The sequence below is a fragment of the Hippocampus zosterae genome, chromosome 5, assembly GCF_025434085.1.
Source record: "Hippocampus zosterae strain Florida chromosome 5, ASM2543408v3, whole genome shotgun sequence".
In the NCBI taxonomy this organism is placed as follows: Eukaryota; Metazoa; Chordata; class Actinopteri; order Syngnathiformes; family Syngnathidae; genus Hippocampus; species Hippocampus zosterae.
The window spans coordinates 15,409,571-15,432,727 of record NC_067455.1 but is presented as its reverse complement, the minus strand read 5'-3'; the positions used below and the strand labels follow the sequence as shown (position 1 = coordinate 15,432,727).

General features: G+C 42.6%; 2 protein-coding genes across 4 annotated transcripts in view; one reads left to right on the top strand and one right to left on the bottom strand.

Annotated features, from left to right (window-relative positions):
* Positions 1-17,016, top strand: part of dnah5 (dynein, axonemal, heavy chain 5) — a 96,478-nt gene extending 79,462 nt beyond the window's left edge. The window contains exons 79-88 of the mRNA XM_052065691.1: positions 100-249; positions 1,429-1,674; positions 1,838-2,057; positions 3,859-4,064; positions 5,192-5,395; positions 9,682-9,897; positions 12,041-12,253; positions 14,519-14,671; positions 15,184-15,415; positions 16,865-17,016. Coding sequence (XP_051921651.1) covers positions 100-249; positions 1,429-1,674; positions 1,838-2,057; positions 3,859-4,064; positions 5,192-5,395; positions 9,682-9,897; positions 12,041-12,253; positions 14,519-14,671; positions 15,184-15,415; positions 16,865-17,016 — 1,992 coding nt within the window. The remainder of the gene's footprint in view (positions 1-99; positions 250-1,428; positions 1,675-1,837; positions 2,058-3,858; positions 4,065-5,191; positions 5,396-9,681; positions 9,898-12,040; positions 12,254-14,518; positions 14,672-15,183; positions 15,416-16,864) is intronic.
* Positions 17,017-17,231: 215 nt separating this feature from the next.
* adcy2a (adenylate cyclase 2a) overlaps positions 17,232-23,157 on the bottom strand; it is a 42,696-nt gene continuing 36,770 nt past the window's right edge. For 2 of the 3 annotated variants that reach the window (XM_052065706.1, XM_052065704.1), the window contains 5 exons: positions 23,003-23,149; positions 22,692-22,802; positions 22,478-22,592; positions 21,241-21,365; positions 17,232-18,384 (listed from right to left, as the gene is read on the bottom strand). In XM_052065706.1, coding sequence (XP_051921666.1) covers positions 18,232-18,384; positions 21,241-21,365; positions 22,478-22,592; positions 22,692-22,802; positions 23,003-23,149 — 651 coding nt within the window. In that variant the 3' untranslated portion in view covers positions 17,232-18,231. Of the gene's footprint in view, positions 18,385-21,240; positions 21,366-22,477; positions 22,593-22,691; positions 22,803-23,002; positions 23,150-23,157 lie in introns of those variants that run through there. The other variant, XM_052065707.1, reaches the window with a different exon arrangement.

Sequence of the window (23,157 nt, the reverse complement as noted above, 5' to 3'; positions counted from 1 at the left end):
TGTTTTTACGATATTATCTGATCGTTTAAGCTTAATCAACAACTGAAATGTGTAGAATTATTAGTATTTTTCATTTCTCTTTGAACCTTTTCCTCACAGATAAGTCGCAATGAGAAGCAGTGGAAGGTGTGGTTTGACAAGGAAGCACCAGAGGAGGAAAATGTCCCAAACTCCTACGATCAGGCACTGGACTGTTTTCGGCGCCTGCTTCTTATTCGCTGCTGGTGTCCCGACCGAACCATTGCACAGGTCAGAAATTACATTAGTCGACCGAAATTGTACACTTGGATCAGGGCCATACTTGATGATGTGTCACTTTAAATAGCCTAAAAACAATTCTTGCAATGTTGTCCCTGGCAGTTTTTGCTCAGAACAACCCTTCATAATAGTTATTGAAGTACATAAACTGGATATTAATCTGTATCCAAGAAGTAGAGAACAAGGTTGGAACATGGTACATAGGTTTTGTGCAACCAACCTCTACATTCGGCAAAATAGGACGAAGCACTTCCAGTTCAGGTAACTGGTGGAGCCCTGTAGCAGAAGCTTGCGACAAAGTGCATGTAGGAACATTAAATCGGGAATTTTTTTTTGTTTGTTTGTTTGTCCATAGACACCATCGGTGAAGCAAACAATATTCGAGCAGGTTTGAGTTCAAACATAATGTCATCAGCCCATCGTTAAGTTACAGCTAACCACACTGAAAGTCTGCTAACATGTTTTCTGGGTTCAGTCATGTGATGCTCCACATAAAGCGATTAGAAGATGGTGTAATAAGCTCCCCCGTCTCCATTTTTTGCTGATGTCTTGGAAAACAAAAACAACCACCACCACCATCGGCCCCAGAGGACTGTCTGCCCACCGGGAAATTGCCCATTGCGCTTGATTACCAGTCCAGCCGTGGTAGACAGATGGCTCCCTGTGAAAGAAATAACAGAAATTGCAGATGGTTCATTTAAATGCAGCCCAGAGTTGGAATTTTATTTGAAAAAAAATGTTACTTTTTTGTTTCCTTTTTACTTTAATCTAAAAAGCTCATAATTCATATTAATATCTCCCCAGGTCAAAGCCTTTTAATTAATCAAGACAGGCAAATACAGTATTTCATGATGTATTTGTCTTTCACCGGCTTTCTGAGCTCCAGTAGCTGTTGTGGCTAATGGGCATTTTAGTTTTCTCCTGATGGACTGTTTTGTTGCATGATGCTTTTAAGCCTGAAGTGTAGTTTTTGTTGCACTCACAAACAATAGTGCAGCTGTCCTTTTCTAATCATGTAAAGCAAGGTTTATTCCTGACTCAAAAGGACAGAAAGAATCTTTGATCCTCTTATTCAATAACCTGCCTTGCAGAAAATACAGGAAAGAAAGTTGCTTTTTCAAAATGGTCATTGCTTCATTTATCTCACATCTCTTTGATCCTCTGCAACAGGCCCGTAAATACATAATGGATGCAATGGGAGAGAAGTACATTGAAGGGGCCATTCTTGACTTGGAACAGACTTGGGAGGAGTCCAACTCACGAACGCCTCTCATCTGTTTCTTGTCAATGGGTTCCGACCCAACAGATTCCATCATTGCTTTGGGAAAGCGACTGAAGATTGAGACCAGATATGTGTCTATGGGACAAGGACAAGAGGTCCATGCCCGCAAACTTCTGCATCAGAACATCGCTCATGTAAGTGAATTATAGGAGGTGCAACGATGCTATTTGTCTAGAATGTATTCCTCTTTCAGTTTCCGCCATTATACAAAATGTCCTCTCAACGCATGTCGTTTGGACTCTTGGTTACATCTTACAGTATATATATGCTCAGCGAGTCAATATTCATTGTCTGCAGGGCGGGTGGGCCTTACTGCAGAACTGCCACCTTGGTCTGGATTTCATGGATGAGCTAATGGACATAATAACGGAGACGGACTTCGTTCATGACGGTTTCCGTCTATGGATGACCACTGAGGTCCACAGACACTTCCCTATCACCCTTCTCCAAATGTCGATCAAGTTTACAAATGAGCCACCACAGGGGTTGAAGGCGGGCCTTAAAAGGACCTATGGAGGTACAGTCGTGTGACCCGTTTCCAGTCAGAAACATTATAGGAACATGACTCATTAAAACATGAGTAGAAGCATGCACCATATGGAAAAAGTTAATGAAACAAATGGTAATGGCACCCATAAGAACTAAAATTAGAACAAATTACAACTCTTTGAAGTCTCTTCCACACCAAACTCATCCTAGTGTGTTGTTATGAATTTTGCTTTATGCACTGCGGCACAGTAAACCTCCTCCCCAAACTGTTCCCACAAAGTTGGAAGTCTCAATGTGCTATCATGTTCAATAAAGATGAAAGGGGTCCATCCCAAAATTTCCATATTGAATTACTTTTGTAATTGTCGCTCACTTAGCCAAGCACGTTAAAGACACACATGCAACATAACAGTTGGCTGGAGCCTATCCCGGCTGTCTTCGGGCAGTAGGCGGGGGACACCCTGAACCGGGCACCTTGAACAGGGCACACAGAGACGAACAACCATCCAGCCTCACCTGTCTAAATTTTCAATTTAGACAATTTAGAGCAGGGGTGTCCAGACTTGGTCCTCAAGAGCCGCTGTCCTGCCTGTTTTCCAGTTCTCTGAAGAGCACCACACCTGATTCTAATAATTAGGATCGTTCCAGTGCTACATCAGAGCTGGCTGATGAGCTGATCCTCTGAATCAGGTGTGTTGCAGCCGCGAGAGATAGAAAACAGGAAGGACAGTGGCCCTCCAGGTCCGGAGCTGGACATGCCTGATTTAGAGTGTTTAGTCAGCCTGCCCTGCATGTTTTTGGAATGTGGGAGGAAACTTGAGTACCTGGAGAAAACCCACGCAGGCCCAGGGAGAACATGCAAACTCCACACAGGGAGGCCAGAGCTGGAATTGAACCCTGTACCTCTGCACTGTGAGGTCGACACGCTAACCACTGGGTCACCGGACCGCCAAAACCAAATTTAGTCTATACAAAAACATAAAGGTCTGGGCTTTTTAAGACAAACTGAAAGTCGGGATTTACCAACCAAAGCAGGAGAAATTTGATTGTGCTCGGAGCAAAGACTCCAAAATCCCGACCCCAGTCAATTCAAGACTTTGGTCTGAGATCATTGCCAAGAATAATATGGCAGAAATAAAGAGAAATCTAAACATATCACAGTTCATTATCAGAGAGGCATCTGATAGATGATTTTGAAAAGGAAGTCACTTGTCAACATAAACATTTCTTTCCTGTTGCTCAAATCATATCGAAAGTGTGGGGATGTTTCCAGAAGGATGCATAGAGAAAATGTGCCGATAAATTGGTTAAACTGTATGCAAGGTTCTTGAAATTTTAAATAGTCATGTGGCTGTTTTGTTTGGAGTGGGAGAAAAAATATATATTATTATGTATAACCCATCTGTGTCTGCCTGCCTCAAGCTGAAGGGGATACATGAGGTTCCCAAGGGACAGTTGAAAGTTGTGGTGTGCACTTACCTTCAGCACCTGAGTCCTTGCTTCGGTGGATGATTTCAATTCTTTATGAGATTTGAAACGCATGTAGAATATATTAAACCACATTTTTCCCTTCAGCCGACAAAACAGTTCTTATTTCATGACCTTTGGATCACAGAAGTACTCAATAAACCACTTTTATTTCCTGGACAATTTTATGATGATCTACACTTGTATCCACATGGACCGTGTGGGATAGCACTGAAATTTGTAAACCCCTTTGGGCCAAATCCGCAGTAGTAACGCATAAGCTTTCTGTTGCTGGAATACTTGTGTCATAAGCCCACTTTTACACCTAGAGCTAATGCATGTATCCATGTTTCCCTCACTAGGCATTAACCAGGACCTTTTGGATGTCAGCAACATGGCCCAGTGGAAGCCACTTCTGTATGGCGTTGCATTTCTTCATAGCACTGTGCAGGAAAGGAGAAAGTATGGCCCCCTGGGATGGAACATTCCCTACGAGTTTAACCAAGCAGATTTTAATGCCACTGTGCAGTTTGTTCAGAATCACCTTGACGACATGGATGTCAAAAAGGTAGGAAAACAGTGACCACTGAGGAGAAGATTGTGAAGGGCAGAGATTTACCATGTCAGTTTCTGAATTCCCTCAAGTGGTGCCCTCGCTGAGTGCATAGTCTGCGAGTTACAATCGGTTGCAATATTCAGTGTCATGTGACAAACAAAATGGTCAAATGTCTAATAACACTGAATAAGCCGTGATGGAAAAACAAACAAGGTGGAGGAAAGATTTGTGCTTTTCTGAGCTGCTGGGGAACGTTTTGGGGCTCCTTTTGCAAAGCTGATTGGGTAGTGACAATGCTCCATAACTATGAAAGCAAAAGTCTACAATGGCCCTGATCTCCAAGAAGAGCTCCAAAAGGGCTTCTGCCTGACAAACCATCTAAAACTGTGAACTATGCACTTTCTGACTTAACCTTAACTGAGTTTGCCCTCTTGCTGAAGTAATTTGCAGGAGGTGACAGCAGGCTGGAGCATCTCCTGATAGTGTTTAACAGTTTTAGATCATCTTCAAGATGTTCAATCACTCATTCATACAGAATGGCACGACTGGTTCTGCTCCCTCCAACATTGCAAATAAAAAACAACAAGCTCAACAAACCCAACATTATATCCTGTATTATTACTGTATAAATAATACATATTTGTTTTGATATTTCATTGATTTTAAGAATTATAACACTACAAGGTGACATTGAACTTACACTGTGACATTTAACTTACACCGTGCTGTATATTTTGTTTTGCACATGCAGGCATATGAGAAGAGATGTCATAGTAAGGGGGTTGTTGCATTACTTTAAGGCACCTCTACAGTAGTCAGGTAGAAGAACCACAGTGGGACTCGAACCATTACCATCTGGTTCAACTCAGCTCAACTGTATTTATAGAGCACTTTCAAACAGCCATCGCTGCATACACAGTGCTGTACATGGAGCAATTAACATACTTGTCCACGAAAATCGTCCGATCACGATTGATGGCCGATTGATTGGAACCCCTATTTTGTACATATATTACGTATATACAGTCACAAAAACTACATAAACTGAACGTTGTTGTCTAAATTTGGGTTTTAATTGTGTCTTTTTTCCCCCCTATTATTCTGAAATTAACGTGTGGTTGCATTTCTCTTTTCCATAGGGTGTGTCATGGAGTACGATGCGCTATATGATTGGAGAAATTCAATATGGCGGCCGCGTGACTGATGACTATGACAAGCGCCTTCTCAACACCTTTGCCAAAGTGTGGTTTAGTGAGGAAATGTTTGGACCTGCATTCAATTTCTATCAAGACTACAGCATCCCAAACTGTTCTAGTGTGGAGCAGTATCTTTCATACATCCAGGTGAGATTATTTCAGCATTTTTTTTACTTTTTTTTTTTTTTACAAAACAAGATAACAACGCGCTTGTCATATCTAGATTTAGACCGCTACAAGTTCAGATGAAGTGCAAATATACTGCTTTTCCTACACAATATTTCAGTCTGCTGAACTGCTGTAGGCAGCTCCTCTGCTTGCTTTATTGTGATGGATATTTGAGGCTGCCAAGCTGTCAGCTTACTGTGAAAGATGAAAGAAAGCCACATACAGCTACTGTCATACTACTCTCCATACAGTACACACAGTATTTTCGATCAAGGAAAAATACATTAATTGATGATTTTCTTATGCTCGTTCACAAAATATGTGTGCTCACACAATCACTTGTGTATGTAAAAGAATTAGAGTAGACAAGAACATAGTCCTATTCCTCAAAAATAAACCAATAAATGAATTAATTAACAATGACCATGAGAGGAAATAATCATTGTATGAAAGAACTCAGGGCTTCTCACAATCTACATGTATTTGTTTGGAGTTTGATCCCTGGTGTCCTGTGGTGGCTTTTTAATTTGACTCTGTTTCAGAATGTTTAGTTGGCTAGCCTCAAGCACGTAAAACAGGGGCGTCAAACTCAGGTCCTGGAGGGCCACTGCCCTGCATGTTTTCCAAATCTCCGAGTTGCAACATTATATATATATATATATATATATATATATATATATATATATATATATATATATATATATATATATATATATATATATAGCGGCTGGATAGCTCAGTTGGTAAGGCATCGGTTTGGCATACGGGAGACGGTGGTTCGAATCCCGCTTGGGGCAAAAATGAGCACATAACACCATCCAGTGTGGGTCCTTGGGCAAGATCCTTCACGCTAATGCCTACCTCATACAATGATGAGAGACAATAAAACGAATGACATGCCGGCTCAGACGTCGCCCGGCCAAACAAGGTCTGCGTCAGGTGCTGGGGAACCAGAGCACCTTGATGAAAAATGGGCTACTGGAACAAAGCGGAGATGGGCGAGATGCGTTAACATGGCTCTGTTGGAATGCTACTACTCAAGCAACCCTAGTCAGAGGGGTTACATGCAGAGAATGTGGGCTAAATGGATACTTCGAAACCCACAGTCACGGTTGACCGCGAAACAACTAGTAGCTCAGTGTTCCAACATCCACAAACGGCAACTGCTGTCACAACTTGAGATTGATGAGGTACAACGCAGGTTCCATGGTGAAGGGCCCCAGGCTGCCAGATCAGAGGAGGAGGTCTTACAAGAGATTGGGAGGCAAGCCCCAATGAATGCAGATGATGAGATTGGGTGGCCAGCCCCAATGAATGAAATGCTGAGCGAGGCAGCAACTGACCTGAAAGCTAAGATCATGGCGAGAATGAAAGCTGGGCAACATAGAAACCGATTACAACGGCTATGTGAAGTACCATCTGAAAGTCTCATAGAAAGTGTGAATGGAGCACTGAGGGCGATCCCTACCGTAACGATCACAGAAACCAATGAGCTGATATACGCTTCAGCATCAGTGATCCTGGAGACTCTGGGCTATAAGAGCAACCATGGAAGCCATGAGATACGTTACCCACCATGGAAAAGACGGTTGGAGGCTAAGATCAAGGCGGCCCGGAAAGATGTGAGTCAATTAACGGAGGCCCAGAGAAGTGTGATGAAAAGGCCGATACCCGAGAGGTACATCCAGATGACCATACCTGAAGCACTCGAAACTGCCAAACAAAGGCTCCAAGCCTTGTCCAGTCGCCTAAAGCGGTACACGAACGAGAATGAGGCCAGACGAATAAACAGGCTGTTCGCAACACAACCTGCGAAAGTGTACGCTCAGTGGCAGGGTCCTAACAACAGAGCTGACCCACCAAGACTGGAAACTGAAAGGTACTGGAAAGGCATATGGGAGAAGGAGGTTGCACATGTGCACAATGGCTGGTGACCCTGAGAGAGGAGCACAGCAACCTCCCTGAACAGAACCCAGTTACCATAACAGTGGCAGACATACAGGAAAGAGTCTCAGATATGAAGAACTGGACAGCACCAGGTCCGGACATGGTCCACACCTACTGGCTAAAGAAACTCACAGCACTCCATGAGCGCCTAGCAGTACAAATGAACCAGCTGCTGAGGGATGGGACTCACCCAGAATGGCTAACCGAAGGGCGAACGATCCTGATCATGAAGGATCCCTCAAAGGGTGCAGCCCCATCCAACTATCGGCCAATAACCTGTCTCTCCACAACATGGAAGCTCATGTCAGGCATCATTGCGGCTAAGATAAGTGAACACATGGATCAATACATGAACGAAGCACAGAAGGGCATTGGTAGAGATACCAGAGGAGCCAAACATCAGCTCCTGGTTGACAGAACAGTCGCACTAGACTGCAGGTCCCGACGTACCAACCTGTGCACAGCTTGGATTGATTACAAGAAAGCCTATGACTCAATGCCACATACATGGATCACTGAATGCTTGGAGTTGTATAAGGTGAACAGGACCCTAAGAGCCTTTGTTGCGAACTCGATGAGGATGTGGAAAACCACACTTGGGTAAGTGGCTTGCCATTGGCTTCAAGTGTCCATCAAATGTGGCATATACCAAGGTGATGCACTCTCCCCACTGCTGTTCTGCATAGGACTGACCCCCCTAAGCCAAGTAATCACCAAGACAGGCTATGGATACCGCCTCAGAAATGGAGCTACAATCAGTCACCTCCTCTACATGGATGACATAAAGCTGTACGCTAAGAGCGAAAGGGACATAGATTCCCTGATCCACACAACCAGGATCTACAGCAGCGACATCGGGATGTCATTTGGGCTTGAGAAATGTAGTCGGATGGTGACTAAGAGAGGAAAGGTAGTCCGCACTGAAGGGGTCTCACTCCCTGAAGGAACAATAGCAGACATTGAGGACAGCTACAAGTACCTCGGTATACCACAAGCCAATGGCAACCTCGAACTGGCAACAAGGAAAGCGGCTACGGCCAAATACCTCCAGCGAGTGAGGCAAGTCCTAAGAAGCCAGCTCAATGGCAAGAATAAGACCCGGGCAATAAACAGCTATGCCCTGCCAGTGATCAGATACCCTGCAGGAATAATAAGGTCGCCAAAGGAAGAAATTCAGACCACGGACGTTAAGACCCGAAAGCTCCTAACCATGCATGGAGGGTTCCATCCCAAATCCAGCACCCTGAGACTGTACGCAAGCCGAAAGGAAGGAGGCCGGGGACTAGTGAGTGTGAGAGCCACTGTCCAGGATGAAACATCCAAGCTCCATGAATACATCAAGGAGAAGGCTCCAACGGATGACGTACTCAGAGAATGTCTCAGACAATGGGGAACAGAAGATGAGGCGCTGGAAGAGGGACCATCATGGGAGGACAAGCCCCTACACGGGATGTACCACCGGACCATAACTGAAGTGGCTGATCTCAAGAAGTCCTAACAGAGTTCTAGAGAGGGCTGGCCTGAAGGACAGCACAGAGGCACTCATCGTGGCTGCTCAGGAGCAGGCCTTGAGCACCAGAGCCATCGAGGCCCAGATATACCACACCAGACAAGACCCAAGGTGTAGGTTGTGCAAAGAGGCACCTGAGACGATCCAACACATAACTGCAGGGTGTAAGATGCTGGCAGGGAAAGCCTACATGGAACGGCATAACCAGGTGGCTGGCATAGTCTACGGAAACATCTGTGCGGAGTATGGACTGGAAACCCCAAGGTCAAAATGGGAAACACCTCCGAAGGTGGTGGAGAATGACAGAGCGAAGATCCTGTGGGACTTCCAGATCCAGACTGACAAGATGGTAATGGCGAACCAACCAGATATCGTGATCATAGATAAAGGGCAGAGGAAAGCCGTTGTAGTGGATGTAGCGCTCCCAAGTGATGGAAACATCAGGAAGAAGGAACATGAGAAACTCGAGAAATACCAAGGGCTCAGAGAGGAGCTGGAGAGAGCCTGGAAGGTAAAGGTGACAGTCGTGCCTGTGGTGGTCGGAGCACTCGGGGCAGTGACCCCCAAACTAGATGAGTGGTTGCAACAGATCCCGGGAACAACATCGGACATCTCAGTCCAGAAATGTGCAGTGCTGGGAACAGCAAGGATACTGCGCAGAACCCTCAAGCTTCCTGGCCTCTGGTAGAGGACCCGAGCTGAATGAGGGACGGACACCACCCGAGGGGTGAAATGAGGATTTATATACAGGTATATACACACAATAACTATATACAGGTATGTAGAATAACTTGTTATTTTTTTTCAGAGTCTCCCAGCCTATGACACTCCAGAGGTGTTTGGTCTGCACCCGAATGCAGACATCACCTACCAAAGTAATTTGGCAAAGGACGTATTGGACACAATTCTCAGTATTCAGCCTAAAGATAGCTCATCAGGGGGAGGGGAGACCAGAGAGGCTGTGGTGTCCAGGTTGGCTGACGACATGCTGGAGAAACTACCCGCAGACTATGTACCTTTTGAAGTAAGTGTGTGTGTGTGTGTGTGTGTGTGCATTTGAGTGAGTGTTGTTGTGAACATTCGAGTGAGCAGAGTGTTTCAGTCGTGCAAAACACTGAGTACGGTAATATTATTCAGCTTCCAGTGGTAACGTGCTAAGTGGCAGGGTGGAAAAGGCAGACAGAGGGGTGGAGTGTGCATCAAAGTGTGTCGAAGACAGTAACAGAGAAAACACGGCTCTCAAAACCAAGATGGATTGCTGATGAAATAATGGGAAATTATTATCACCAATGCGCTAAAATACCAGGAGGACCAATGGAAGAAAAAATGCATGTACTGTCTATACTATTGTAAATTTCCCCAGTGTGGGACAAATAAAGGATATCACAATCTTACTACAGAAATATCCATTAGCAATGTTCTAAGAAGTACTGGAAATTGAATACAAATAATGAATGACAAAAAATCCTCATTGCAGTTGTAATGATAGAAACCTCACATCCTGATCTCAGTTTCATCCGCGTGCGTTTGTGTTTAATCTTCAGGAGTGCAAATACATCCAAGATTCTATACAGTATGTAGAAAGGGAGGACATGATGCTCCCATCAAATAATATAATGCCTGTTCAAAATAGCACAGAAGTAAAAGCACAGCTTTTCAGTGTTCCACGATGCTCCATAAATACCCACCACGCAAGACCAATTTGTATGGCATAAATGGGTTAATGGAAAATTGGACAACCAAATGAATAGAAACTGAGGGAAAGCTGGTACTATTCTATCTGAAAATGGCAGTTACGTTTTCAGATGGGAAGCATACTGGACAATCATGTACAAGCAAGTCCTGTTGCTAAAGTCAAGTCGGTAAAGGAGAAAATACATCCGTTTTTTTTTTTTTGTAATAAATAAAAACCTCTTCTTCTAATGGCGTCATGTTTGTCACGTCCCAGCTCAGGCAACGTCCATAATTATTTACAAGATTTGTCACCTCTTTTGATCCATTACACCTAAAACTGAACCCACAATTTCCCCCTTATGTTAAAAAACGCACATCATATGAACTAGAACCATGGAAAAAAGAATGTGGGGGATGATCTAGGGAATAGAACTGCAGCAAATGTTGAATCAAAGCTGCCCAAAGCTAAATTATTGCCCAGGTGGTGGACTCCAGCCAAGCGACTTGAGTCTGCATTACAGTATTTGGACTTGCGACTCATACAAGCCTCAAGTTGACTTTGATTTGAGCTCCATGACTTGACAAGTCATTCTGTTTGCATTTAAAAATGTGCATTGTTTTTGCAACTGAAAAAATATGAGACACAACAACTGCTACGCCTAAATTATACTTCACTATGATTCAGGTTAGAAAGGTTAACGTCACAGTTTACCTTACTGACTGCAAAACGGTAGCTCAACATCATGTTGGTTTTATATTCAATTTAGAAGACAATGAAGTAATAAACAATACAAACACTGCTTTGAAACCAATGATAGCTATGGGGTTGTAAATGTTTTACCATTGAGTGAATCCACCTAAACGATTGTTGTTGGCGGGCAGGTGCTTCCCTGCAATCATCTTAACGACTATCGTTTTGTATCCCAAAAGGGTGATCCCGTTGGTGGAGTGGGCGTGCCTCAAACTTAATGAATTGTTGTGTTTCTACTCCAGCACTCAGCAGAGAGGTGTCATATCCACCTTAAGTGAATGAAGTGATTGATGATGCCTGCTCAGAATGAAGGCAACACATCTAAGAAAAGCAAAAACGTCCAGTTGCAGTCAATTCAGGGCTCTGGGAACCTCTTCGTCAAAGCAATGCTAATCAATAGACAGAACAGAAGTTACCCTCAACAATTATGCCTCTCATTCACCTGTTGTGTTGCGCACATAAATATATTGGAAATCGGATAAGCACCAAAAACAACGGTCATTTTGAAATCTGATAGTTAGTCCCATATGCTGCACATTTCAATATTTCCTTTCACAGTAACAGACAGAGTCATATTAGCAACCTGCACATGTGACTTTCTCTCACCTATGGCATATAATCTAGGTTACTGAGGTGAAGATTTCAAGAACCGTGTCCAGGCCTGAAAAGGCCATCACCACAACTACCCAGTGCTACATAAATTCTCTGTCCATTTTTCTTTCCGACTAAATAAACTCACCAGGTGAGAGAACGTCTTCAGAAGATGGGTCCTTTCCAACCAATGAACATCTTCCTGCGTCAGGAGATTGACCGCATGCAGAGGATTATAGTTCTCGTCCGAAACACTCTAAATGATCTCAAGTTGGCGATCGATGGTACCATCATCATGAGTGAGAACCTGCGAGACGCCTTGGACTGCATGTATGATGCACGTATTCCTGAACAATGGAAGAAGGTCAGTATGGTATATAGAAGTGTCTTTCAAACACCGTGCCACGGCACACCAGTGATCAAATCGACTTTGCGTTTTGCGCAATGATGGTTAGCGCTTGAAGTCGATTCATGGCCAATCACGTGTTTTGGCATTTTCAAGACAGATGTATTGCTTGGTTGGTCAGCACTGTAAACTAGCAACGGCGCGTCCATGTGGAAACACGTTGGAGCGGCTGCACGGTTACTTGGCAAAATGTCCTCAAATATAATAGAGAAACACCCGTTTGAAAAAAGGTTGCACACTAATTGGCGATCAGCCTTAAAGTCGCATCATCAGTAAGTCCACCCTCTTGTAACAGCGAAAAGACAGACTGTTGCGTCTGCTAAAGCCCAAGTCCCACTGTCGGCCAACAGTTGTGAGTGTTGTCAAAGGCAGCGTATGTTGCATTCACGTCAGAGTCCGCAAGAGTTGCTTCAATGCTTTGCAAAACGCTCGCCAGCAGTTTCAGTGATTTTTATTGTTGCGGGCGAATTTCAAACTTGTTTAAACAAGAATGGACATTTGTGACTTTGAATGAAGCCTGGTGCTTCGCCAAAAGCCGGGTATGTTCGCCCCTTAGTTGGATTGGGGCTTTACATGATAATATGAAGGCATGTGATTAATTATCTTTCTTGTTCAAATGAACCCCCCCCCACCCCTACACCCCCAAACAATCATCCAAACAACATTTCTCTCAACCCTGAGCCTTCAACCAGAAGACAAATTCAGTCTTGTAGTCCTCCTTCACAAGGTTATAGCAAGAATTTCTTACTGTAGGGGAGCCAAGATAACACCAAAAAAACACCGCACTCACAGTGCACTGGGAAATAGCCATATACAAGTACACATATCATTCAGTCACGGTTTCATGAAAGAATGTGCATCCAAATACAAAATCTTGCCCAACAGTCAAAATACAAACAAGAACAAGTAAGTGAAAAGCAACATTTTTTTTATCTTAATTTATTTGAGAGAGACATTTTCTTCGCGATGACTGAATTTTTGCTTTGTCGACTTCTATCTCATGCATTGATTCGCGAAGCAAACAGCCAAACAGAGTGATCGTCACCGAAAGCTGATGCCGTTTTGAATACTGTGAGCAACAGCTGATTTATTCCAAACATATCTTTAAAAAAACATGAAGAAAATTTGTCTTAATTCCTCCCAATTCTAAACATTGCTCTTTAACTAGGTGCATTCCTGCTTGTGATGGGCAAGTTTCGTATATGTGTGCATTTTATTTCATGAAAGCATGACAATCCTCATTCGTGTTGTTTGCTTGTAATGGCATGGCACGAATGATGTTGGTTGTGTAAGTGTCAATATGTAATTGGGTGACTTAGTTCAGGGGTGGGCTCTGTATAACCAAGAAAAATGGAGAGGGAATGAAAGAGTACACAGCTGGTGTCGTGCGGCGAAACAGCAGGCCAGGTGAAAAAGAATAAAAAGGCAATTCAGCCAGGATTCAGCAAGGAGATTTTCCAGTTGTCTTTATTTTCAGGAGTGACAGCCGACCAGCTTTGAGCAGACCACGTGTAGCACTGCTCTCCAAGTTGTCCGGAACCCAGTGACTTCCTCATTCCTCTTTTAAAGGGAGTTCACTTGAGCTTCAGGCCAATCAGGTCCAAGCAACAATTGGCCCTTCCCAGGTGGTTGCAATTACCTCATCTGAAACAATTAGTGTTCTAAAAAGTACAACAGTTTTGGATAGAAAGAAATGTGCACCTTTCTTTCATTCAAAATCCACAAAGAAACAGAATTTTAAATATTTGTCTTTCAACATCATGACAGCTGATTGACATGATGTCATTGATTAATTGTCAACTCCACCATGATCACCTTCAGGCTTGACTGCAAAAATCTTAATTCGTTCAGTTCCTACACGGCCACTCACTAACATGTTGCCTGGTGGCAAATGAAAAGCTGCATTTTGTTTTCATGTGTGTGTGTGTGTGTGTGTGTACACACACATATATATATTTAAAAACACTGTTTTTTACTTGATTACAGGATTTACAATAATTATATGGACTTTCACAACCAAATGAAATCTGCAATCCTCATTTGGCTCTACTTGTTTTTCACCGCAATTCCACTGTGCTAAGTAAACCAATTAATTTTTGACTTATTGTCTTCTGCTGCACAGTGATTCACATTTCGTTGTTTTTCCATGTTTCCCTTTTGCTTCCTCTGATTTCTACATCCGACACTTTACATCGTTACATGCTGTGTTGTCATCTTCTGAAGGAATCATGGGCCTCCAGCACTCTAGGGTTCTGGTTTACAGAGTTACTTGAGCGTAACCGGCAGTTTCAGGCTTGGATCTTTGAGGGGCGACCAAACTGCTTCTGGATGACTGGCTTCTTCAACCCACAGGGCTTTCTGACAGCTATGAGACAGGTACGCACAGCATCGGGCTACCTGCCCACCACTGAGGTGGGGTACCAGAGGGTCGGCAGAGTGAGAGCTGCCCTCTTGTACAAATACATACTTGTAGTGAGAGGTGAGGAGAGCACAGGTCCGACATTAAGCCTTCATGGCTGGTGATCCTGTCAGAACCAGGAATGGCCCAATATATCCATCCATCCATGATCTACTTATCCTCACAATGGTCGTGAGGTTTGCTGCAGCCTATCCCAGCTGTCTTTGGGCAGTAAGCAGCGGACACCCTGAAATGGTTGCCAGCCAACAATCATTCATACTCTCAATCACACCAAATGAGAATTTAGAGTGACCCATTAACCATTGCTTGATGGTGTGTACTACTTTGCTCTCCAGTGTTTTCACTGAACCTCTATTACAGTCTTGTTATCAGCATCGATTCTCTTGGTGAAATGTCATATGTCACCTTCACAAGTCTGTGACTTTCTGCTCATATGAGAATACATTTGTTTCTTCCTGGGCTCACACAGGAGATCACCCGGGCCAATAAAGGCTGGGCTCTGGATCGTATGGTGCTTTGCAACGAGGTGACCAAGTGGATGAAGGATGACATCACACAGCCCCCTGCCGAGGGAGTATATGTCTGCGGCCTACATCTGGAAGGGGCCGGCTGGGATCGTCGCAACTGCAAACTCATGGACTCCAAACCAAAAGTCCTTTTTGAAATGATGCCCGTAATCCGGATGTATGCAGAGAATAACGGTAAAATTCAGAATAGTGTCTGTGGGCACAGAGTGAATGTCAAACGTTTTCCTCCATTAGGGTACAGGGACACTCTTTCCAGCCTGTGCTACTCCCCTCTCAATATTTGCCTCCCACACACTCCAAACGTATTGATTGATGGCACAAGTGTTCACGATAAGAAAAGACTATTTTCAAGCAGGCAGCAAGCACCGTGACACCATTCTTCCTCAGTCCATTAACAGTTTTTAAACTCCACTGCTTTGTCTGTAATTGAAGCACATTGTTAAGGGATGCGTGGATACACCGGGAGGTCGATTGAGCATAAATGTTCTTATTGGGACTGTTTCTAGTTTCTCATCTGAAAATGACTTTCATCGGTTTCCTTCAGAAAAGATGTTTGACTTTGCTGATAAGGGCTTCAAAACACACTGGAATTTGATGAAATGTTGGCAATCTTGATTAATAATTTATCCAAAAAGCACTTTTCAGGTATTAAATGTACGGCCAAGTACAACGAAATCAAACAAAAAGAAGCAAAAAAACAACGTCACACACACACAGGTCAATTGTGCAGTGTCACCGTTTCGCTCGAGAGTGAATGCAACTTCATATCCTGGTAGCATTTTCAAACACAGATTTAAGTCAATTGTTGAAATTAACCAGTCATCAGCTGAACTCTGCATCTTCAGAAAACGAAGGATGTTAAGTTTCTTTCGGATTCAACATTTCTGAACTATTTTGAAAATATGCTATAATTCATTCTTTATTTTTGTACTGCCAAGTATGCTCATAGTAACTGAGAATAGTTGATCCTACTGATTCCAATCAACATTTAAATTGGAAGTCCACCCCAAAATTTTCTTTCCAATATGTGCCTTCGCTATTCCAAACACTGCATTCTGATCCACATTGCACTTGTGAAATATGAGTCCAGCAGCAAAGTCTACTCATTTTTAGCCATTTCAGGGTGCGGCCATTTTACCACTTGCTGTCAGATGAAAATGACCTCAGAGTTGCTCAGGTAACGACCAATCACGGCTCGCCTGTTTTCTTAAGCTTAACCATGATGTTATTTTTAGTTGACGGCAAGTGACAAAAATAGCCGCCCGGTAGCTGGTCAAAAATAGGTGGATTTTACTGTTTGACTCATATTCTACAGACGCAATATGAATCAGAATTCTGTGTTTCAACTCGTTGGGGCTGCATCGAACAAATTTGTTTTTAAAAAATGGGTTGACGTCCCTTGAACAAGGCAATCATTTCATAGAATGCCGAAATAGAGAAAAATAGTTCAAAACTGCAGACAACATTGCTCAAATGCTAAGCCTTTGCTGATCCAAAAATAAGCTCGGTTGGCAGTAGTTATCGAGACCTTCATCAGGTGCCAGTTATTAAATTTCCTGACATTTTATTAATATTTAATACGAATGTATATTATTTATCTTTTCTTTTGCTCACATGTTCCAGGAATCAAAGACAGCCGCCTTTACTCTTGCCCAATCTACAAGAAGCCCGTTAGGACAGACATGAACTACATTGCAGCAGTCGATCTAAAGACCTCACTTGCACCAGAACACTGGATCCTACGGGGCGTGGCACTCCTCTGCGATGTCAAGTGATCGAAGATGGACAAAAGTGAACACTTCAATATGCAGCAGAATGGCCCGGCATAAACAGAAGTGGTGCACTTAAAGTGTGTGCAGACAGGCTCGATGATACCTTAAAGAGCCCGGAGTTGATTTGTCATTTGCTTCATGTGATGATCATACATTTTGGGGATCTATATTCAACCTCATCCTGTTTTTTTTCTTCTTTCAAATAAGCCCACCATGACTGAAATATATGGAAATTTAATGACTTTTGTTTTGATTTAAAAAAAAAAGAGAATCATTAAAACACTGATACATTTTTTAAAATGACTTTCGGTATTTTCTTTTCTTTCAAAACCACCATAACACTTATCTATAGCTACCCTGTACACAGATACAAGCATATAGCTGAAAATCCCATTCACATCATCTCTACTCTTGTTCATTTCTACTGTGTGATGTTAACTTCCTTTATAACCTTGTGTGTTGTGCGAATAGCCAATTTTTTTACGTTGATGCAAGTGTGAAATGAATACACTGACTGAATTAATTCATTCATAGACATTCAATGCTCCGTGCTTTTAAAAAAGGTAGTTGTCGTTATATTCCCGTATCTCTGTCTGAAACTGTAATCATGCATTGTTCCTGCATAATGATTTTTAGCCTTCATTTGAATAAACAATAAAGAAAGAACATCCTGGCCTGCATCATTCAATTAAAACTGAAGTCCATCATGTCATTGTCATTGGTCACACTGAGCCCAAGTTATTTTTCCATGCAGAACAAAAGTCTCTCTTCTTGTTCTCCACATACTCTAATTTTGCACATCAGTTATAATCCAATGTGTCATGTGTAAAGTGAATGGAATACAGAGTGATTTTTTTGGGGGGAGGGGGCTGATAAACTACTGCAGAATGGGCTCTTTGAAGCCTGCCAGGAATGAGTCAAAGTACATTCTGGATTGTTTTTGGAGCTGCACTTGCTTGGCTGGCTTGATGCATGCCACTTTGGCTTTCTTAATCCAACAATCAAATTACAATAGATTTCATGATTTCAGTTCCCTACAGGCTGTACATGCTACACTTACAAAAAGTGACAAATTTATACTACAGCTGTGGCAAAGCAGCAATTTTTTTGGAGTCCGTTTGTCGAATATGTACATCTGTTTTTCCACTGCCACGAAAAAAGTCTCCAATCTGATATCAGTGTTGGCTCTGATGCCAAAATTATAATTCAACGGCACCCTCATTGCATCATATTCCCTTGAGACAGTGAGCGGGTCATTTCTGTGTGAACAAAGTAGGTTTTGAGCTCTCCTTTGCCCTTGACGTTAATGATGCCTCTACAGGAGCACACGTAGCCCAGCGTCAGAAGGATGCGGCTTGTCTCCTCTGTCACCTGCAGATGGGGAGGAAAAAAATGGGAGCATCCATTCAAACGTTGATATATACAGAGAATTTTTTTTTTAACCTAGAACCGATAACATATCCAACCAGACATTAGTATCCCATAATCATTTCAGCATATGAGTGGATGACAGCATTACGTTAATTTTCTCATTACCTAATGGACATTTAAATTACAAACCAAATTTATATTACCGTAACCCTTTGGCGAGGACTTTGTAAAAATGAAAGTAGGACATATGGTTTTGTTTGTACTGTTACACACTTGCAAAATAAATGTTATGTCTTCGGACGCACGTGCACGGTTTAATTCTCTAGCTACATGTGTTCAGTTTCTGAAGGACCTTGATGGCTGAGAAAGGTGAATTTGTGAAGATGACACAACCCTTCCAAATATTGGCATATGACTACAAATCCATCACAAATATATTTATATTATTGATCCGCAAAGGTTCTGAAGTTCCACTGCGAAGCATTCAAGTCTAAGCAATGTGCATTCTGTGATTTAGAACTGAATAGCCGTCTTATGCCACTCTGCTGGAAAACCATCACAGTTTATCAGTGCTTAGGCAGAGAGCAAATAAAAAGAGTGGAAAACATCACATGCAATGTAATGTTCTTGTTCCATGAATTGGATTGTCGAGCAAGAATAACTTTATCTTTGACGCATCTCTTCTGTCATTTAAAATGTCAACAGTGACAAATGAAATGGTGGTGCTTGGGAGGAAAACAAAGAATCGAGCCAATACAGCGAAGCACTCCATCTGATTTGTCCTTGAAAGCTGCACAGATAAGATTTTTTTTTTCCTTTTCAAGACATCTTATACCGTTTTTTTCTCCCCTTTTTCCCCAAAGATGCACCATTATTGCTGACCACATGCAGTATGTCAAAAGGTTTATTAAAATACTTTTACCCGTACATGTCTAATTTAGGAGGTAATTGGACCGAATTCAAAAGCATCTGGAATTTCACTACCCTGGTTTAGATGTATTTTTTGTGTGCTTGTGACTTGGATAAAGCCTCGTATTCCTGTACACTTGGAGTATACCATCATTGGTTTCCCACTTACTGTCTAAGCAAGGCGTCTCCAACTTGTAGCCTTGGGGCCCGCAGATTGATATTTTACAGTCCCCTGCTTGACATCAGTTTTTAATGTTAGTGTGACCCCCATCTTTCTTGCTCTGTCTTTGTCTAGGATGTTTGTGTGTGTGTGTGTGCGTGTGTGCGTGCGTGCGTGCGTGCGTGCGTGCGTGCGTGCGTGTGTGTGTGTGTGTGTGCGTGTGTGTGTTTTATGACTTATGGGCTACCATAGCTCAGGCTCATGACAGCTTTGAGCGAAAATAATTCTGAAGTGACACCATGTGGAAGGAAAAGTGATCCTGTCACCCAGTCCCAGTCAGTCGTGAAGAGAAAGATTGGTGACGACAGCCAATTTAAATAAAAACAGGGGATGGCATGTTTTTTGTTGTTGTTGGTTATTAAATTGAGCCAATTTAAATAAAAACAGGGGATGGAATGTTTTTTTTGCTGTTGGTTTTTAAATTGAGCAAAGAGGCACCCAACATGCCTTGAAGAAGATAAAGAAATCAGATGTCATTACTCAACTAGACATGCTGACAAGTATACAAAGTACCAGAAAGATGAGTGAAAGGACCACCTCACCAATCTTGTTCACGTTCTGAAGAACTGTTCATCTTCATCATTGAAACAAATACGATTTGAGAAGATTGGATTACTTTATTGGATTACTGTACTTTTTTCAAATACTCGGGTAAGTCCTATTTTGTGGAATGCTTCATGTGGCCCAGACACACCCAGACTCTCTCTCTCTCTGTCTCTCTCTCTCTCTCTCTGGCGGCCCTGACATCAATTGAGTTTGAGACACTCTTAGCCAAACTCAGGTCCCGGAGGGCCGCCGTCCTGCATGTTTTCCAAGTCTCCCTGTTGCAACACAGCTGATTCAGATGATCAGATCATCAGCAAGCTCTGCGGAAGCCTGACATTGAACCTGTTCATTTAAATCAGGTGTGTTGCAACAGGGAGACTTGGAAAACAAGCAGGACAGCTGCCCTTCAGGATCAGAGTTTGACATCTATGCTCTAAGCCAGGAGTGTCCAAAGTCGGTCTTCAAGGGCCGCTGTCCTGCCTGTTTTCCAGCTCTCCCAGGAGCAACACCCCTGATTCAAATCATCAGGTTCATTCTAATGCTGCTTCAGAGATGGCAGATGAGCTGATCATCTGAATCAGGTGTGTTGCAGGCGGGAGAGCTGGAAAACAGGAAGGACAGTTGGGCCTCCAGGCCCGGAGCTGGACATGTCTGCTCTAAGCCATCGGTGTCAAACTCAGGTCGTGGAGGGTCGCTCTCCAGCATGTTTTCCAAGTCTCCCTGTTGCAACACACCTGATTCAAATGAACAGGTTCCATGGCAGGCTTCCGCAGAGCTTGCTGATGATCTGATCATTTGAATCAGCTGTGTTGCAACAGGGAGACTTGGAAAACATGCAGGACGGTGGCGATCCGGGACCTGAGTTTGACACCTATGCTCTAAGCAATCATTAGACAGTCAACATGTAGTAAATCAGTATAGCACCAGTGATTAGTTGTGGTGCTTTTGCCTGTGTGAACATCCAGCAGGAGGGATTACCTTCCAACATACATTACTCATACGGAAGCACATACTATATAACAGGGTGAGTGGAAAGCATGGCCATACAATAAATAACAAGAAAATGGGATTGAAAAGGAGGATTGAGGAAGTAAAACATTCAGTGGAAAAAAAAGACAGATGGAAGGCCATGTGTGTTTTGAGGTTTTTTTTGGTATCATGAAAAGGTTTTTGTTGCTTACCTGTATTTTCCCCAGTATCCCTGTGCTGTCCATTCGGCTGGCTACATTCACCGTGTTCCCCCAAATATCATACTGTGGTTTTTGTGCACCAATGACTCCAGCAATTACTGGACCATGGTTGATACCTGCAGCAGAACACACGGTCATTATTGGAATTTAAAGGCCTTATGTATTCCAAGTATTGTCATAATACTTGGTCGGAAGCTGTATGATTTGTTCTGTTTTTAAAGTTGAAAGAACCTGAACGAGCTTAAATTCACAACCTATAATTTGACTTTGCCATACTATTGGCGCGTTTTTGTTGATGTTGCTGAAACAAAGCCCCATCCACGCAAAATTCTATTCTTATTTTGTTGTTTTCTTCATCTGTTTGCAGTTTGCTCACAGCACAAGCTGCACGTGTGGTCTTTTCTGGTTATTTCTTTGACAGGATTTCAGTGAAGACATACAGGTTTTGGAATGTTTTAGGTGATTTTGTGTGGTGCAAGATTTCTGTATACGACAGATAACGTTTCAACAGCTGAGGATAAAAATGAGTTTTAGTGAGGGCAGAGCTTAAATGGAGGTCAAATGTAGCCGGGTTCTTGATCCACAACAATGAATAGGTGTGCCAACACCTTTTCCGCAGTAGTGCACAGCATGCGGGCCTCACATTGATCTGGGCAATGAGTTAATTTCTTGAGTGGAAGTTGATCACTGGCAGACAGTGATATTCATTATCCTGTTAAAGCAGCGGGTGGGGATTTCCACCTCCCTCTCTGTTAGCCTGTCTGGAGACAGCAGGGATGCACTGTTATACACATGCACACTGCTGAGTTAATGGAGCATCACACCCTGTGATCTTTGGGCAGGTTGACGGTATTGAACGATTGTTCTTACCACATGCAGTGAGCTGGATCCTTCCTGCTTTCATTTTCCCTTTTCCTCTGTGGTCTGGTTGCCACCAGTATATATACAGTAACAAATAGCATGCATGAAATATATATTTTTTTGTTTTGTTTTTATTCCTGGTTGTTGCATGGCAGCGAACGTCCAAATATGAAGGATCAGTTGAGTGCTTATGTTAACAAGCAACCATAGTATGAGCTTCTAAAATGAATCTTCACAGTTTAAGAATGGCTTGCTATGTCGAAAAGGATGCTAAATACAAAGTGCAGGATAAAAAAAAAAAACTAAACAAAAAACATCCCATATTGACAAATTATTGTCATAGCTATACACATTTTCTGTAACTTACCAACTCTGAGTTTGAAATCATTGAAGGAGTGTCGGTTGATAACATCCAGCTTCCCCACTAAAGCAAATGCAAACTCCACCATTGTCCCAATGTGCATGTATTGTCTGTCATGTTCCTGAGAATACAGAATACAGAACACGACACACAACACAATAGTTTCTCAACTGTTAAAACGGATCAAGTAGCATTTTAAAGTGTGTGTCTTTATCTTAACCTGTGAGGAGTACTCTGGTCCAGGCGAAGCATTGAGTCCTGTAGCAGCCATGTATGTGCTTCCAATAGTTTTAATCTTTTCCACACCACTGAATTTAGGTTTTGACAATAACTGGAGAAATACAATATAAAAAGAAATGTATTTAAAAAATACAAAACATACATCTAGTTGCAGATGTAATTCCTGTAAAACTAGAGGAATTATCTTAAGATCATTGGTTGTTCACTGGTTGGAACTGAAAAAAACAAGTTACTCTTCACCCTCTATCAGATAAACCTGGCAAAACTGACAAGAGTCTGGTATTTATTTACCTCGTCAAAATCAGCGATGATCTCATTGAGAAGTCGGAGACACTCTAATCCCTCCTTGTTGACATCAGATTCTGTGTAAAACTCTTTAAAGTCCGGGATTGAGGCGAACATGACACACACCAGATCATAAGACTGGTGGTATAGATCCTGACGGA